General features: G+C 35.6%; 2 protein-coding genes across 5 annotated transcripts; one reads left to right on the top strand and one right to left on the bottom strand.

Annotated features, from left to right (window-relative positions):
• The first annotated feature begins 3,500 nt into the window (after positions 1-3,500).
• LOC121807195 lies at positions 3,501-5,686 on the top strand. 4 transcript variants are annotated; one of them, XM_042207408.1, is made up of 7 exons: positions 3,501-3,641; positions 3,750-3,991; positions 4,106-4,361; positions 4,491-4,658; positions 4,838-5,077; positions 5,233-5,307; positions 5,391-5,686. In XM_042207408.1, exons 2-5 carry the CDS (start codon positions 3,846-3,848, stop codon positions 5,054-5,056), a joined length of 789 nt encoding a protein of 262 aa, XP_042063342.1. In that variant the 5' UTR covers positions 3,501-3,641; positions 3,750-3,845; the 3' UTR covers positions 5,057-5,077; positions 5,233-5,307; positions 5,391-5,686. The 4 variants fall into 4 exon arrangements, with proteins under 4 accessions (XP_042063342.1, XP_042063343.1, XP_042063341.1 ...); XM_042207409.1 differs by having other exon boundaries at positions 4,838-5,080; XM_042207407.1 differs by having other exon boundaries at positions 4,838-5,307.
• Positions 5,687-5,780: 94 nt separating this feature from the next.
• Positions 5,781-9,885, bottom strand: LOC121807194. The gene is made up of 10 exons (XM_042207406.1): positions 9,675-9,885; positions 8,782-8,998; positions 8,546-8,697; positions 8,250-8,395; positions 8,057-8,116; positions 7,878-7,970; positions 7,572-7,733; positions 6,981-7,072; positions 6,543-6,712; positions 5,781-6,309 (listed from the first exon to the last, which is right to left on the bottom strand). Exons 1-10 carry the CDS (start codon positions 9,760-9,762, stop codon positions 6,005-6,007), a joined length of 1,485 nt encoding a protein of 494 aa, XP_042063340.1. The 5' UTR covers positions 9,763-9,885; the 3' UTR covers positions 5,781-6,004.
• Between the last annotated feature and the right edge of the window lie 8,010 nt (positions 9,886-17,895).

Genomic DNA, 17,895 nt, shown 5'->3' with positions numbered 1-17,895 from the left:
ATTTTCCAATAAATGCAACAGATTATTTTTGTCATAATATTGTTATGTTTTACATTTAATGGTTGTTTATTACATATTTAAATGTATGAGCAAACGTAACAAAGTCTAAGTCTTTGTTTTAGTAGACCAGTAGTGGGCGTCGTCCAATTTAAGGTAACACGGTCAGTTCTAAACAAAGAAAAATAAGAATTTCACAACCTAGATAGGCCTAGACTACCTATCGCGAAAGGTTGCAATGTCAGTCCGATTATTTCTAAACCTTATTGAAATAAGATGACGTCGGTGTGGTATAGCACTGAATGGATCTAACAGCAAGACGAGTCTTTATGCTATCTACTGAAAGACGAGGTCTTGAAAATTAATTTCTTAATCAATGTACGTTAGCATTGAGCATAAGATATTGAGGATCCACTACTTTGACTTACCAAAGGTGCGGGTTTTTCGTAACCCAACGATCCAGGTATATTGGGTAGTGGTGATCATTATCTAGAGGTGCTAGGATTGCTATTATGTTGAAACGTGCGCGATGAGAGTCTCGTTTGATAACATCCACAAGAGGAGCTCGAAACGAGGTTTTATTATTCGGAACCTAGCTAGTTGGAGTTTGATTACTCTATGAATAATAAATAAGAGTTTCTTGCTAAGTCCACTCTTGGAATTCGAAATATGTTAATTAATTAAGTCTATAGCAGACATTAATTGATTAATGGATGTTTCCATCTTAAGCGCGGGAAATGAATCAAATGCAATTAAAGGAAACCCGGAATACTTGTAACTTCGGATTTGGAAGGTAGTGCAATATTACTTCTGTAGTGGCTGCTCGTAATATTCCAATATAAGCTTATATTAAATTGTGGGTTCAATTTAATTAGTAAAAAGCTAATTGGGTGAGGCATGTTCCAAATTCTTCCTTAGATCCCTGACTGGGCCCAATATGTGACTTATAGTCCAGGACACCAGTCAGAAGATCCGAGGTCTTGTATTGAAGATCTTCACGTGGAGACGGAGCAAGCCATCATCGATTCTTGATTGAATCAACAAGGTAAATTGGCTAATTCCGTAGTAAGCATGTTTTAGGGATTTTATGTGCTAAAGCATGTTTTAATTCAAGTTATGAGCATGATACATGTGATAATTACGCGAATAGATTTTGTCTAAATAATCTGCTAAATAGATCAAATTCATATGATCCGTTTTGAGCACACGCTTCCACTGCCAGCCCCTTCACGAATATCTCGTAACGCACTGACAAAAATACTTTAGGAAATCGCGGGCAGTCGTCTCGCCGATGTGGAGGTACTCATCGAACATGTCAGTCGCGCCTCCGTATGCCAGCTGCCTGATTTGGGCAGTGCACTTCTGAATAGGAGTGTGGCCGGGTTTACCAGCCGCATCCTCCCGCACCCTGAAATACCCGTATCGACGCTCTAAAGCGCCCACGATACGCAGAAAGAGCGGACGATGCATCCTAAAACGTCACCGGAACATGTTCTCCCCAAATCGTGGCTCCGGAGCGAAGTAATCCTCGTACAACCGACATTGTGCAGTGAGGTGGTCCCGGGGTACTATAGATCGACGATGGATGGGTCGAGGTACCGCTGGCGCCAAGGCCGCCTGTATCTCCCTCTCCGCTGCCTCCCGCACACGTGCATGAATTCGCCTCATTATGTCATCATACCCCCATCACTGCCACCCGCACTGCTACCGCCGCACCAAAGCCATTACCACTACCACTACCACTACCACTACCCGCCATTCTGGATATATAAAAGAAACGTAGAGAGAGAGATACTCGTTAATACAAGTGGTGCGAATGAAATGAAGTTCAACGAGCCGTATTTATAGAATTTTCGAAAAAAATATAAAATAACCGGGACGTTCGTGGGGTCAACACAATGGCGGACGTCCGCAAGGACGTCGCGACGGACGTCCCGGGAACGCCGCGGAACTCCGGTGTCCGCAACGGACGTCCCGGGAACGCCGCGGAACTCCGGTGTCCGCAACGGACGTCCGTATCCGCGTCACCGCTGCGCAATGGCGGACGTTCCACGCGGAACTCCGGCACGCCGGCCGGACGTCCGCCGAGACGGGCGCCATTGTAGATTCTCTTAGGCCCCAAAAGCCATAAATCAATCAATAATAGCAAAATAATTTTAAAATTTTATATACCTAATTAGTTTCATTAAATTTATATAAGAGGTATTAACATCTAAGTTCTAAATTAGTGGATGCTGCTAAAGGGAGTGGCGATTCGTTAATCCATAAACAAGATCTATACATCTCGATCGGAAAAGAATCAAGAGAAAAGAAAAGAATCAAAATGAATCGATAGATTTCTCGAAACAAACGAAAAAGGGAACGAAGAAATCCGAGTGTGGAAAGGAAAATGAATTCTACTTTCGATTAATATGTTTCACGAATAATAATGTGCAAATTTAATAGTTTAAAATTATGTGAATAAATGTCTTTAAATAATTAACTGAGGAGTATAAAATACTAATATTTCATGAATAATAGAATAAAGATAATACTACTCCATTTGCTATTGTTTAGTAACAATATTAAAAAAACATGCTCCTACGTGGATTATTTTTCTTTATGATAAAAATTATACATTTAAATATTGTTTAGATAATTAATATTTTGCTTATGTGGTGTGCAGAATTTTTAATTATTGTTTTATTTATTTTAGGATATGTCACATGCATTTTAAAAAATAGAAACATAAGTCTCTGTACTTTTTTTCTTCTCTCTTATTTTATTCACTTAACCCACCAAACAATATTACATAAAATCTTGTGCTGAAATAAAAATGTTTCACTTAGAGTGGGACGAAGAGAGTATTTATTACTGTACTATATAAAAATTGTATCATTATTTCATGTTTTATATGCATGTAGGTAAAGAGTAACTAAATACACAATGTATTAGTGAGGCAAACTACAAAGATTTTGTACCAATATAAATTACTACTACTAATTATCTCACTTTATTATCTTTGCTGGGGTATTTAAAAAAGTAAAGTAAAACTAAAAAGAGTGATGCTAAATGGCCATAATGTGGCCGGCCATAAAGAGTTAATTTAGTCCATTTACATATATAAAAAAATTAGAATTACCGATATAAACTTATATGTGTGTGAATGGACTTGTGAGTTGATACTTATCTTTGAATTCCATTACGTAAAACACATTAATATCACGAATTACTGTATACGTTGAGCAACAATCAAGAAATGACAGTAGTAATAATTTGAGCAAAAACTACGAAAGAGCAACATTAACATGTTGAGCAACATATAATGAAGATGATATAAAAGTAAAATCAAGTAATATTAAACTAAAAATTTGAAAAAAAATCAATTTTTTCTGTTATTTAATTAATTTATGGCTGGCCATAATGTGGCCGCATAGCTTTATTCAAGTAAAAATAGGTAGCACAATTAAAAATTACTAGTAATATAAATCCTTTTTTCAATGAAATGATGAAACACTAAATTGGAGAATCGTGGCGTTTGTTGATATGATAAATCATCATAAATGTGTTGTTGACAACCACAATTCCCATTGCAGCAAAAGGCGATTCCGTCACCGATTCCGTCGCCTTGGAGGGACAACCACAATTCCCAGCCCACACTAGAGGTGTGTTAATGCAATTTTGTTTGTTGTTTCCTTTTTCAAATCCTACTACTATGAATCTACCACTGTCTCTTCTCTATCAATCTCTAACTTCATCTTCTATCCTTGCAGTTGCAGTTGCAGTGCACACTACTCTCCCTCCCTCAATTGAGCAGAGAATGTACCCGTCACCGTCCTCCGATTATTAACAGCTGTTCCTGATATGAAATGGCTGCATTAATCTGCTTTCCTGCATCTCTCTCATCTCTTTCTACAAATGCAATTCCCAAATTATCCACTGCATCATCATCCTTGTCAAACACCAGATGCTTTTTTCCACACAAAACCCCTTGCCTCTCCCATTTTGTTGCCAGGTGCTCTCAACTCTCTTACCTAGATGTCATCATTCGATTTAATTTTCCAGTTACCCAAAGCATTTATGGTTAAGTTTGATTAGTTAACATCGTCAACTATCTTTGCCAAATTAGGGCTTATAATTCCGAATATGATGATGACGGTGATGAGGATGCCAAGTACACAAAAGAAGATTATGACAGCATTGAGATTGAAATAGTGAAGACTGGCACCAACAGCCGGAGAATTAGATCAAAAGTAAGGATCCAAGCCAGCCTACAGGCTGTTTGGGATATATTGACTGATTATGAAGGCTTAGCAGACTTCATTCCTGGCCTAGCAGTCAGCAAGTTGCTTGAGAAGACAGATAATTTTGTTCGCCTTTTTCAGGTATTCACTTCATTTCTTATGAAATTAAATTATTTTCCACAAAATTTGCATCATTCGCATTGCTTCATATACTTGGAATTATACTATCATCGTTTATGTTATGCAACAATTAATGCTGCCATCTAACAGATTGGTCAGCAGAATATAGCTTTTGGGCTCAAATTCGATGCAAAAGGTACTATTGACTGTGTTGAGAAGGATCTTGAAATTCTTCCATTTGGGCAGAGGCGTGATATTGAGTTCAAGATGGTTGAAGGTGATTTCCAACTCTTTGAAGGAAAGTGGTCTGTTGAACAGGTTGACATTCATTTTCTATGTGATTCTGATCCTATAGCTTCTCTCGTTTCGTTTAGTGTAAACTGTGTTATTCTCATCGTCAAGTTTGGACATTTCACTGTAGTTCGGCGTTATGTTTTCTTTCATATGTAATGATTGATTGATTCAGGAGTCTTTACACCTCTCGACTTCTTCGTCAGGTGAAGTCTAATGCTGGAGATTTGCAAAGTGATTCTGTTGATGACGTGGAATACCAAACGACGCTTGTATATGTTGTTGATGTGAAACCAAAGGTGTGGTTGCCTGTGCGCCTTGTAGAGGGTAGACTCTGCACGGAGATAAGAACAAACCTGTCATGCATACGCGAAGAAGCTGAGAAAGCATTTCAGAATGCAAATGCTGTTACTATAGAAGATTAATATTTCTGGTGTTTCAATCTGGTAGTTGTACTCTGATAATATATTAGTAAATTTTAAATATACAAATTATGCAGTGAGTTAGTCGTGGAGCTCTTGTTAATTTTTTTTTGGATGCCAGATGTTATTAAATGGTGTTTTTCTTCCTGTTTTATGAAAGTTTTCATTCAATGGTGTAGGAATCAATGAAATGAGAAATTGATGATGCCTCAGTCATCAAGTTTTGTCTCCAAATAGCTCCAACATCAGCTGCAGTAAGTTCTAGTTTGGACCTTTTTCCACTGACTCCTTTCTCTGAGGAAATCACTTAATCAATGTGACTCTGCTTGCTGCGCAGGAGTTGGGCCATTGCAAAGAATAATGGCATGCAGTCGTTGTCTCGTTTTGCTTCGCCTACTAAGGGTTTCGAAGGAAGGGCCTCAGTACATAAGAAGAATGCATTCCTGAACCGTCTTAACCAATTTGACTATGTTAATATATACTACTAGAAGTTCCTTCATAGTCACTGTTGCCTATTACATCCTCTCAAAGTTTTACTTTCGTCAATTTTTGGTTTCCGTCATCTACATTGAGATCTACTATGTTAGAACATGAAATTTCATTTATTTACTAAAGAAGTTGTAAATTCATATATACTATTTGTGTGTGCGTGTGTAAACTTTAGTAGAGTTTAGATGTTGAGATGGAAAGTTTATAGAGAAATTGTCAAAGTCATTTCAAATGTGTATGCAATAACAGCAATCAGCAGTAATTTGATTAACAAAAAGAATGAAACGTTACAAAATAATGACCTATTTTTCTCCTGCATATTTAAAAATACATTTGTGCTGATAGTATTTTCTACTACGTTAGATTACCCGTAATATAACAATCTCTACCATATACATAAACTAGAGGATGAGGTACTAAAAATTTGAGAAAACGCCGCAGCTACACTTGATGATGCTCTATCTACCATGGGCGCCGCCACGATAAACCGCCTCTGACACTGCTGCTCGTTGCAATATAGTCCTCAGTCGAATCTGACCCGCTTCCAACAGATTCATCTGAGCTACTCTCTGTTGACCGAAGATGTATTCTATCCACATTTTTCACGGCCCAATCAGTGAATTCGGGAGATGATGCCAACTCTGCTACAGCCTGCCGTGTGGTTTGCTCTGTGAAATCCTTCCATTCTTCCTGGGAATATTTCTTTTTGTTGGGCGTTTTGTGGAAAGTCGAGTAGTAGTCAACTGAACTGGATGGCGTCGCAACATCTGCAGCAAACAATAAACAGGGCAAATAACTCACTTTTGACAATGTAGGTACACTGTACACACTACTAGTAAGATATGAAGAATGATCAAATAGAGTTCAATTGTGCCTTTCTAGTTTCTACATCCATCCATCTTTTGGAATTAAAAAGTGAGCACGCAATCCTTTGGAATTATAGTCAGATGAAACAAAGAAAAAGACTAGATTAAAGCTACTAAGCTCCACCAACAGGTACCTTTCACAGGAGGAGAACTCGTATATGTTGGTGAACCCTTGTAACTTTTCCATAAACTTCCTCGAGGAGTTGTGGTTCTAGACCTTCTCAGGAATTCAGCACGTTTTGTCTGTCTTACTCTTACACCTCTTCTTCTCGGAGGACTCCAGTCTGGTAAAAATGTTGAATCACTGTACCACAAGTGCACGGTTAGAATAAGTTGTGGGTGGATAGAACCAGCAGTAAAAGTCATTTTTTTCTTCTTCTCTATTCGAAAGCAATTTACATGGTCAAAGTCATGATGATCAAAGGATTGCATAACAATGTCAATAATACATTTACACTTTGAATTATAAAGCGTTTATCATGAAAACCTACTAAAAAGCTGATTTGTAATTAGAGTCTGTCAAGAAGAAAAATAGGTACATAACTAACTAATAGAAGCCATGCAGTGTTTACCTGAAGCCATGCCAGTTAAAGTAAGTGAAGCAAAAGTAACACCCCAAAAGTGACATCAGCAGTCCCATTGCCATTGGAATATCAAGTGAGCTCTGAGATTCAAATAAAAGAAAATTGTTAAAAGCTGGAATCATCTTCCAGAAAAACAGACAGTATACGACAACAGAAATTTCCAGCTCAAATGCAGAATTATAAAATATGAGACTTAAAGTACTAGGCTAGCAATAATTACAAAGCTCCAGAAACTGTAAAAAGGAAGATGGCATTAATGATGTTATACGAGAAGTTAATCTAGCATAATGAAAAGATTATATGGAAAAGTCCAATCTAACAAGCTGATAAATAAACTAGAATATTGAAGTCAGAAAGGTGTCTACTCGTTTACAGAACTCAAATAGTGATAGAAAGTAGTGAAAAGATGATGAGTTGGTTATAAAATTATAGTAGTTGATATTATATTATTGTTAAGATTAAAAGTTATCAAATGATAGTTACTTATGTCATATGCTCTGATGTAAAAAAAGGAGCAACTACTCAATACTGTAACTAGCAGATGCATTGATCAAAATTTTTAGGATAATATAAAATAACCTGGAAAATGAAAGTCACAGCTACTACACGTAAAGCCCATTTCACAAATTGCGCTACGCCAACATGCACACTTCCATCATCAGCAACAACAAATTTCCCAACAAGCCAATAGCCAAATGCAGCTCCGGCCAGTACAACTCCAACTAGCAAAAATACAAGCACCTGTAGACAGAAAATTTCCTGTCAAATACCTGAAACATATAATCTGGATAACCTAAAATAGCGGGTTCAGTATTTTCATTGAAATTTCTCCTGTGTCGATACCCAAAAGATGTAGCATGGCATGATCTAGATAGATAAACTTACAGCGTTGTGCATCTCTTGATTGATGCCAATGTTGAGAAGAAAGGCATTGACAAATATAGACAATCTGTTCAGCAAAAAGGTCCCTGCTCCAAGCTGAAATACATTTCCTTAGTATCAGATGCAGATAAATGTTTATGCCAAAAAGAAAATGAGAGCAAATAGCAATCAGGAATACTTACTGCCAAACCACAAATGGTCTTAAAGAGAACATTTTTACCAATTGGCAACAATTTCCTTCCCTGCACAAGAATGCACAAATAAGAGACAACCAGAACCTTAGAAACTTCCCTAAAATTTGACAGGTTACTGATAAAAAGGATAATTCAGGCATGAAATGCCTTTTATAGAACTTCCAACTAATGAAGAAGGTACCTGGAAGAGAACGACTATGACAACAAGACAAACTCCAATGGCCATTGAGCTGCTGTAGTAAAATGGAACCCAGCTACTAACAATTGGTGCAAGAAGCAATAAAACGAAACCAATAGCCAGACAAATTAACCGCCATTTATGGAACTCTGCCCATAGGAAATACAAAAACATCAAGAAAATGAGTATAGACTGTATAGTGGTATGTGACAGTCACAACCATACACATGATGATGATGAAGACAAAACAGTACTCCTACAATATGTGGAAGCAATGCAAGTCGAGAAGTAAGCCTGACCTAATTCGGTGCTGACGGTAACTGAACCAAACAAGTTGTCAACAAACTTCACATCAATGAATCCATCTTCATATGGGGAAATTGCAGTGCTCCATATTCCACTATGGATACCATCCCAGTTATCACATTGGCACAATCCAAGTGAAGCATTTCTGCAGAAGATATTACATGTGGGGTTAAGTAGGCATCAGATAATAAGATGAGATTATGGAATAGTTGTCTCAATTTAAACCGACCTGTGTAAACATATTTGAATTTTCTTGTGGGATCTCTTGTGTATGTTATCTGATGGGACCAAAGTGATCCTGTGGGCACTAGAATAACTCCCAAGTTTCAGTCTTGATAGACCAGAAACATTGACACGAGCACAACGCACAATATCTTTAGATGGAACCGAGTCGATCAGCACTCCAGGAGTGGCGTTTACTACTTGACGAGTTTCCACGTTACTTCCTGAAAGTACAACAAGAGAATATATCAGATAACATTTCATGGATTTTTATGTATATATAACCAAAAATCATACATAACCCTTTAAAATCTACATTAAATTCTCATCATGGAGAAGTTAAACATGGACATAACTAGCCCCTCGAGAGCTATACGCAATCCCGATAGCTTTACAGAATCCAGAACTTATTCAAAACTTAGGTTAAGGCCGTTAAGATATCCAAAACCCTGTTTACCAAACAGTTCCAAAGCAAGACCGCTTGCCATCTTCCAAACTCAACGGACGGGCTACATAAATAATGAACTTACTGGACTGAAACAAAAAGTGATCCAATCCTAAATCTCCTCCAGATCAAATCGACACTTACACACAACAAAGACAGTGAAATCCCAAATAGAAACAAAAATAGCAGAAAATATACAAATAAACAAGGGAAAAAGACAATAACGCAATGAAATTTAACAAATTGAAACTCCATAATACACCTAATCACCTACACCCATTTTTTCTAGCTTAATTTGCACGCATTATCACAAACTACAAGTTCGCCCCCAACGCTACCACTCAGTGACGCGCCGCTGGGAACTAAACCAGTTTCGCAAACCAATGTCGAACACAATTTCCACAAAACTAAAACAAACATAAAAATCAGAGCGAAATCGGCGGGAAAAAAGTTACCGGAGAATGCTTCCAAGTCGGCGACGCCTGAAGCGACGAAGACCAAAGCCAAAATAAGCAGTATGGCGGCGGAAGTCGTACCGGCCATAATTTCTTGCTCCTTGGCGACGAAGAGAAGGAGAAGGAGATCGGAAGAGTCGAATATAAGCGCGCGCTAAATTTCAGACTATTTATTGCTGGATTTGCATACTGTGGGCATATTTGTAGTATTTAGTTCTGCTGGGGTCGGGGAGAAATATAGAAAGTTTGGGTGTAAGGCGGTTGTGTTCTTGGTCGGATTTAAAGAATACGACTAGTATTTTTTATTCTCGAAATTTATATTCAATTTTTTTTAAATAAGATTGTTATAAATGAATATGAACTATTTTTATGTTTTGTTAAGATTATATATTTTTTTTCATAACTAGGATATTATTAAATGCGAGGATAACCAAGGCAAATAAGAGTGGATAGCAATTTATTATGTTATACGTCCTATCGAAATGAAATACTTCATTAGTCTGATTCAAGAAAAAAAAATCATGGACTAGATATATTAAAATGGCAATTTTATTTGGCATGTCCTATCATTCATTCTTTGACGTGTAGAATTATACTCCCTCCGTCCCGCACTACTTGCACTTATTTCCTTTTTGGGCGTCCCAAGTTACTTGCACTCTTTCCATTTTTAGTAAAAAATTTCACCTACAGCCGTCATTTTTTACTTTCTTATACACCCATTCCTTAATCTCCGAGCCGAAAAGGAAATGAGCGAGTAGCCCGGGACGGAGGGAGTATAAAACTTCCCTTCCAGCTAGATGGACACGCACAATGTGATATTTATGGAAATTTTCTTGCATATAATATATTTTCGACCATATACACACACACAACACAATACATGTATATATTTGCAATGAGAAGCTCCATCTTTTATGTACTTTATTGAGTACTTTTATTTACACATAAGTATCCGTGTTTTATAGTATTGATATACAGATATGAAATAACGAGCTAGGAGGTTAGCTTTGATTCTTATTTCAATTTAGTAATTTATATTGAGTTTTTTTCTAATTTAGTAATTTATATTGAGTTTTTTTTAAACTATTACAAAAATCTCACTTTATAATAAGCATTTATTAAAACACAATTAACGAAAATTAAATATGAAAGAATACAAAAGTAAAATAAAAAGAGCAAGTTAGTAGTTAAACTGCATAAATATTTGTCAAAAATAATAATTTTCATGAAACTTATATATGAATTGAAAACAAAATAAAGTTGAAATAGAGGTCTTAAATATCAAAACAAAGTTAATTTGGAGAAGAAAAAGATTAAAGTAAAAAAGAAAAGTAGGTTGTATGCTCAATCCGTGAGCACTAGCCGGGGCATATCTCGTCTTGCGATTGTATGAAATAACGTAGCCTTTAGATGGGCAAACTCTTGCTATTACAAAAGAACCAAAAACTAGAAGGTAAATTTAATAAAGTAAATACAAAGAAAGAAACATGGATGCAAATTATTATTTTCAAGTCGAGTCGAGGTATCTCTCTCTCCACAAGATGAGATACGCTTCGGCTAGTGCTCACGGATTGACGCAACGTCCCCAAAGATGAAACGACTATTTCCTACCGAGTTGAAGCACCTCAAACTCGTAAGTACCGGCGAATTTGAAGTGGAGGTGAGAACCGAGCTATGCAATGCTCCTAAATGCGAACTAGAATGCTTGAGAGTTAGAGAGAAGAGAGAATGATTAATTTGTTGATGTGTTTTCATCTCCCAAAACTCCACCTACCTATAGGATAGGAGTGCCTACATGAAGAGTCTTGGCATTAAGGCACCTTATAATGCATTTTGAGGTTACACTGAAAGGCCAAAGGGCTAGCCTTTTCTAATTTCTCACGTTTTTTTCCTACATAAATAGAGGCATTTTAAAATTCCAAATCCATTCTTAAGATTATATTTACAGTTGTTAAATTTCATAATGTGAAAACTGTAATAGTGTAATTTATGGTAAATATATATTGTATAACATCTTTCGTATTCCGTTAATTAAAAGCCCGTTTGGATGATAGAGGTGTGATCCGTTGCTAACTTTTTTTAAGTTGCTAACTTACTAACTCATCAACATAGTGTATTAAAAATGTCAATACAATCACATTAAAATGTCAACACATATTTGTGTTGACATTTTTATAAACTGTGTCGACATTAATATTTAAATGTCAACACAATGTATTAAAATATCAACTTAGGTTTATGTTGACATTTCATTATCATCGTGTTGACATTTTTAATACACTACATCGATCAGTTAGCAAGTTAGCAACGGATCACACCCCTTGGATGATATAAAGGTAGTATGATCTTTTATTATGATCTTTTATTTTGAAATCTACTTAATAGGTTACTATCAAATAAATTAAATTTTGCCATTCACCAAATGAAAATTTAAAAGTTACTGGTGAATTCACTAACCATTAAAGAAATTTGATAAATAGCTATCAAAGAACATCATTTTACCAAATGAAAAATTCAAATGCAATTACAACACCTTATTGATTTTCATTAAGAATGTGTGGTAACAACTAACAACCATAGAGCATTTGGCAATTTGAAACTATTGTTCCTTTACTCTTTAGGAGTCATTGTTAGCGTGTTAACTCTAGATTCAGTTTCGTATCATACACTAACCTGATGTTTGGTTACTGTGTTTATTATCACATCATCAACATGAAATAGGGACACACCATCAACATGAAACCGTGGCGTGCCATACATATTAGCAACAAAACAAAATGAGACCTACAATACCCAAGTGGTTGCAAGACTAAGTACTTACAAAAATTAACATCAAGCAAGAATTACAACAACATTAGAAACATCCAAGATAAATCTCATGCGCATTTCATATCCTCTGTCCCAACAAATCAAAAAACAACCGCCACAAACCATCAAACGCATTTTACTGTCACTGATTTTGGCGAAATCTATAAAATTTGACCAACAACACAAGCCATTTAAGGGAATATTAAGACACACAGATTCGCCTCAAGCACAAACACATAGCTAATGACTCGTGATTGCGTGGTGCAGTCCACGTTGTTGTGAAGAAGACAACTCAACTCGAACGAGTGAAAAAAGTAAACCTTGCAATTCGGAAATAAACAGGGAACCTACGGGTAGAATTGGTATCACCATTTAACTACCTCCATTAAACAAGTCTACCTAACAATTGTCTGAGATGGGCCACAAAGTCGAGAATACAACCAAACATCAATACCGTGTGTTCTAATAAGAGCATATGCCTATCTAGAAGCCCCAACATGGGCAATACCCATCTACAGAACCAAACGGCTCCTTAGGATAAATAACTCAATTATATATTATTAATAGGGTACTATACTACCAAATAAAAAGAAAGAACAAAAGCAAATTTAACTCATTTCAAATTTTCTAATATCTAAATCAAAAGCATCCCACAAAAATGGCCTAATATGATTGTGGCTTCAAATATATCTCAATATTAGATCTATGTATATTTGTTAGACCTAATCTCATTTCTCAATTTTTTTGTTACTTAGAAGCCCAATTCTAACATGTATGTACAAATATGGTTCTTTCTATTTATTACGTGTGTAATAAAAGTTGGGGGTTTAAGTTGATAGTTAAGATTAAGTTGTATCGTGACCGAGATTAAATACCAAGTTATATCTATCCAATCAAATTAAACGATTCAAAGTTAGTACTCTAAATACTAGTAGTAAATGCATTATAGATATAACTAAAATGCAGTTGGGGTTCTACTTCGGTCTAGCAGGTAGGTATGTTACAATAGATTAAATGTGTAACATCCTAAAAAATGGATTTAGACAGAATTACTTTTCCGACTACAGAAGGAGCAGTATATAAAATCACCAATTAGAGCTTTTGGTGAATTCACATAAAATAAATTATATTCTTTTAATTAATTTGTAGGGCACGAAATTTTCTATGGTGTTGGACATTTTTTTTAACTCCAAATGTTGTCTTGGAATATGAGTAAGTATTGAGTTTTAAGGGCTGAAATTTTCTGACTTTTTGAGTTTGGATTCGTATATTGTTTATTCGTTGAGTTACCGACGTATATGTAACGTAGGAATATTGTTGAACACATTTTGGCGATTAAATCAAAGGTTATAGCAACTTAGCTTAGTTTGCCATGTTATAATATTAAAATTGATCTAGGAAGTTTGTTTGGAGTGTTGAAGAGTAATAAATCATGTTAAAAGATAAATAAATTTATGAAACTAAGCTTGACATTAAGCAATGAAGAATCTCTGTTTTTTTGCTCCCTGTTACAAATTGTTAAGCCTATTTAGAACGGCTAAAACTTAAGACTGAAATCATTTTGAAAATATCATTGATGAGTCTAAATGTTCCCTAATTTTGTGGAGAATTTAGGAGTTTATTTACTACTGTATATGTATAAATTGTTTGACCAATACCATCGTAAACTGCCCTATTTTAGTATGTTTTATTCGAATTATTCGGGTCTAGAGGTAAAATCTATGAAATACAGTAATTTTAAAATTAACGATTTGGTGTCCATGTGTTCTCAATATTTATGATGAATTAAAGATTATAGATACTATTTACAAAAATTAGTTCGAAAATGTTGCCAGAAACTGTCCGATTTTGATAGTATGTGGCAAAATGAAGATATCTCCTAAACCACTAGGAATTTTAGGGTTGGATGATACAATAGACTTCTTTGAATATTGAAAGTGTAAAAGTTAAGTATTTCCGGATGATTTCCCATAATGAGAAATTAGTCTGGTGCAGAGGGTGTTAATGAACATATCAAAATTACTCATCGTTTGTCCTAACAGAAGATTAACACTGCAAAGAGCAAAAGTGAGAGATTCGATTATATTCCACACGGTTAACACAAACTTAACGTCATTGAATTCACTCAAAACTAAATAAAATATAATGTTTTGTAAATAAAATATGCAAAGGAGGTCCTATACTTTGAACACCCATTAGAATATAATGAGGTACCTAAAACAATACAAACAGTTGGTTAGTGCTTGAGCACTTGTTAACTTAAATAAATTGTTTGCAACTAACCTTGTTCATTTTGTTGCTGACGAAGAGACACAGCCATTGGAGCGCCTGTGCATGTGCATGTGCATGCAACATACTCCAGAAGGAGAATATTTCTCATCTCTTCCTCTCTCCGAACAAGATAATTCATTTCGTTGTTGATACACATATGCATCTTCCTGTACGTATCAAATTTGACACTATTTTGCTGTATTTAATTTTCTATTTTTCGATGAATACGTTCCATACTTTTAATTATGTCAAAATTAATACTTTAAGTCTATGGACCACTCTAAAGAAGCAAGAGTAGATACTTAATTATTTAATGTCGACGCGAGCATAAATATCTTTTTCTATTCATTTTTTATACTTAGACCAAGATTAACATAAATAGATCAACTTTTTGAGTGGGGGAAATGGATTTGCCATCCCAATTACTATGGAGAGATTTCGGATGGTTTGTAGTAAATTCGCATTTAGAAAAAAAACACCAAACATCATTTTCCCTTAAACACTACTACTTATCAAATGTAATTAAGCAACTAAGCACACTTTAATAAATGAGTTAAGACTTAAATGTTGAGTTATTTGATCAGATTTGGAGCCAACATTGCATCCATGATCCATCCCAATTCGGCAGTCAACAACGTTTCATGTCTTTTCCTTGTCTTCAATTTTCCAGAATTCTTGTAATAAGAAAATTTAAATAAATGTGTTATGAAGAAGGGATTAATTCTTTATTTTTTTTTTTGAAGTTTCAATAAAGGTTTAGATGACCAAGACGGGCTTGGGATTGGAGATTCATGTTAAGAACACCTCCTTGTTATTCAAATGGTGGTGGAAATTCGCAGGTAACGAGCATGGGGCACATGATTTGTAAGCTTATGGGATAAAATTCTGGACTTTTCTAATTTTGACAGTAAAGTGCAAGAAGTAGCTAAGAAAGGGATGCAAATCAAGGTTGCCAATGGGGCTTCTACATGGTTTTGGCTTGATAAGTGGACTGAGGGAGATATACTTAAGAGGATGTTCCTAGGACTGTTCTCGATCTCTGCGCAACAATATGGCCTCATTGGAGATATGGGCACTTGGGAGAATGGCCACCGGGTGTGGAAGTTTACTTGGAGAAGAAACTTTGTGTGGGAGGAAGATTTGATTGAAAGTCTTTACTTAGATTAGCCATGGATCATTTTCCTTCAATGAGAGCGAACCCGATAAAAGAGTTTAAGTCTTCAACAAATCTAAGGTCTTTTCTGTTTCTAATTTTTGTTTGCAGATTGCTCGTAATGATGGTAAATGACAACAATCTATTTTTCCATGAATGATTGGCGTGGAGTAAAGTTGCCCCACCACATGCGCAACTCTTGCTGTTGTTTATCTTTTAGGGGAGACTCAATACAAAAGACAGATTGTTCCATTTTTGGTTCCCTAGAATTGAAGATAATCCATGTGCTTTTTGCAAAGAGGAATCGGAGACTATTGATCATGTCATTTTCGGGTATAGGTGCCTAGGTAGCCTTTGGTATTTTGGTTGCAGTTGTTGGAATCTATCCGACTGTCTGCCCAAAGACCCAATTTCGTGCTTTCATAGCTGGATGGGCACACCTCTCTTAAAGTTTGATAGAAAACCATGGACCTCTCTCTTCTACGTGATAGTATGGTCCATTTGGTGGCTTAGGAACAAAGTTATCTTTGAGAAGATGGTCCCGATTTGGGAAATAGAGAAAAGGTCACTACTTTGGAGGCTAGGTTCGTGGATCAAAGGGTGGTGTCCAAAACTTCTCTTCCTACCAGGGCAAATGTACGAAGAGCTGGTCAAGATTAGAAGATGGTCAGGCTACAAGCTTAGGACCTAGAATGCGATCAAATATCATTGAGGAGGTGACCTTCTTCCTGCATTCGGCTTGTTGTTTTGTGCTTTATTGTGCGGGCTTGCTTGTGGTTGAGTTTGTTACGTGTTTTGTGTGCTTCTTTTGAGGTCTGTGTGCCTTTGTTTGGTTAGTTGTTAGTTTAGCGTTGACTTGACTTCTGGTACTTTGGACTGAGTTCTTTTTGTTTGCTTGCTCACCGTTTTTTCGATTGAGCCTTTTGATTATAAAAAAAATCATATACTATCTAGAGATGCATAGGTTTTTTATTGGATTTATAAAACTAAGAAAAAATAAATAAATAAAACATAACATAAAATAAATATACTATAATCCAGTAATATTAATTTCACAACTTAGTGATGAACTCGTGGTTTAACATGTCGTATTGGATATTTAATGTGGATATCTTAGTAATTTGTAGCTCATTTCATAGATTTTCATCCATTTATTCACTATTTAAGTGAGTTGATGAGTTAGTCGAGATTGTGTGATCAAAACAGGTAAAAACGGGCTAAAATGGAGTTCAAGAATGCGAAATAATGAAAATGGAAAAAAAAGTTATTGTATAGAAAATTAATGGACGAATGCGTGGAAAGCAGAAAGGGGCCGAGAATATACTAGGAATCTCTGACCCACCGAATTCCAATAAATTTTCAACTACTTTTGGGTTTTCAATAGCATTATTCACTAAATTTTGCTCTATTAATTAGCAAAGGTAAGGGTGATTAATGCAATTTAATTTTCAACACACTTGTAGTTCAATGTGATAAAAGTAATTGAAAACGGAGTGGAATACGGTGAGAGTAGGGTGGGCAAAAATATATACTCCATAAAAAAATGGTATATTGCTCGTATCGTAACAAAAAATACTGAAAACTATCGAATTTTCGGTACAGTATCAAAAATACTGAAACTATAGAGTTTTTGGTACGGTACGATACCATACTGTAAGTTTTCGATACGGTAATGATATGAATTTTATTATACTGCGGCATATCCCGGTCTACCGAAAATACGGTATATACTGATATTATACCGATTAAATAATAGAGGTAGTATAATTTAATATTTTGAATTAAAACCATAAATATATCCATTAATTTGTAAGTTATTTATGAATTTATTTATATATTTTTTATATAAAGTTATGCGAAACGGTACAGTATAACGGTATAGTGTGCCGAAGTTCAAAATACTGCCATGTACGGTATATCAAAGTTCGGTATGATATATCAAGATATTGATACGGTAACAACAGAGATATTACCCACACCAAAAGTTCG

The sequence above is a fragment of the Salvia splendens genome, chromosome 6 (genome assembly GCF_004379255.2).
Source record: "Salvia splendens isolate huo1 chromosome 6, SspV2, whole genome shotgun sequence".
Taxonomy (NCBI): Eukaryota; Viridiplantae; Streptophyta; class Magnoliopsida; order Lamiales; family Lamiaceae; genus Salvia; species Salvia splendens.
This window is presented reverse-complemented; position numbering and strand designations above follow the sequence as displayed.

Coding starts and splice junctions, on each gene's coding strand:
- LOC121807194 (XM_042207406.1), bottom strand. CDS start 9,762: ATGGCCGGTACGACTTCCGCCGCCATACTGCTTATTTTGGCTTTGGTC. Junction 8,396..8,545: donor TACCGTCAGCACCGAATTAG/GTCAGGCTTACT, acceptor TCCTATGGGCAG/AGTTCCATAAATGGCGGTTA. Junction 7,971..8,056: donor AGACCATTTGTGGTTTGGCA/GTAAGTATTCCT, acceptor AATGTATTTCAG/CTTGGAGCAGGGACCTTTTT.
- LOC121807195 (XM_042207408.1), top strand. CDS start 3,846: ATGGCTGCATTAATCTGCTTTCCTGCATCTCTCTCATCTCTTTCTACA. Junction 4,362..4,490: donor ATTTTGTTCGCCTTTTTCAG/GTATTCACTTCA, acceptor GCCATCTAACAG/ATTGGTCAGCAGAATATAGC. Junction 4,659..4,837: donor GAAAGTGGTCTGTTGAACAG/GTTGACATTCAT, acceptor CTTCTTCGTCAG/GTGAAGTCTAATGCTGGAGA.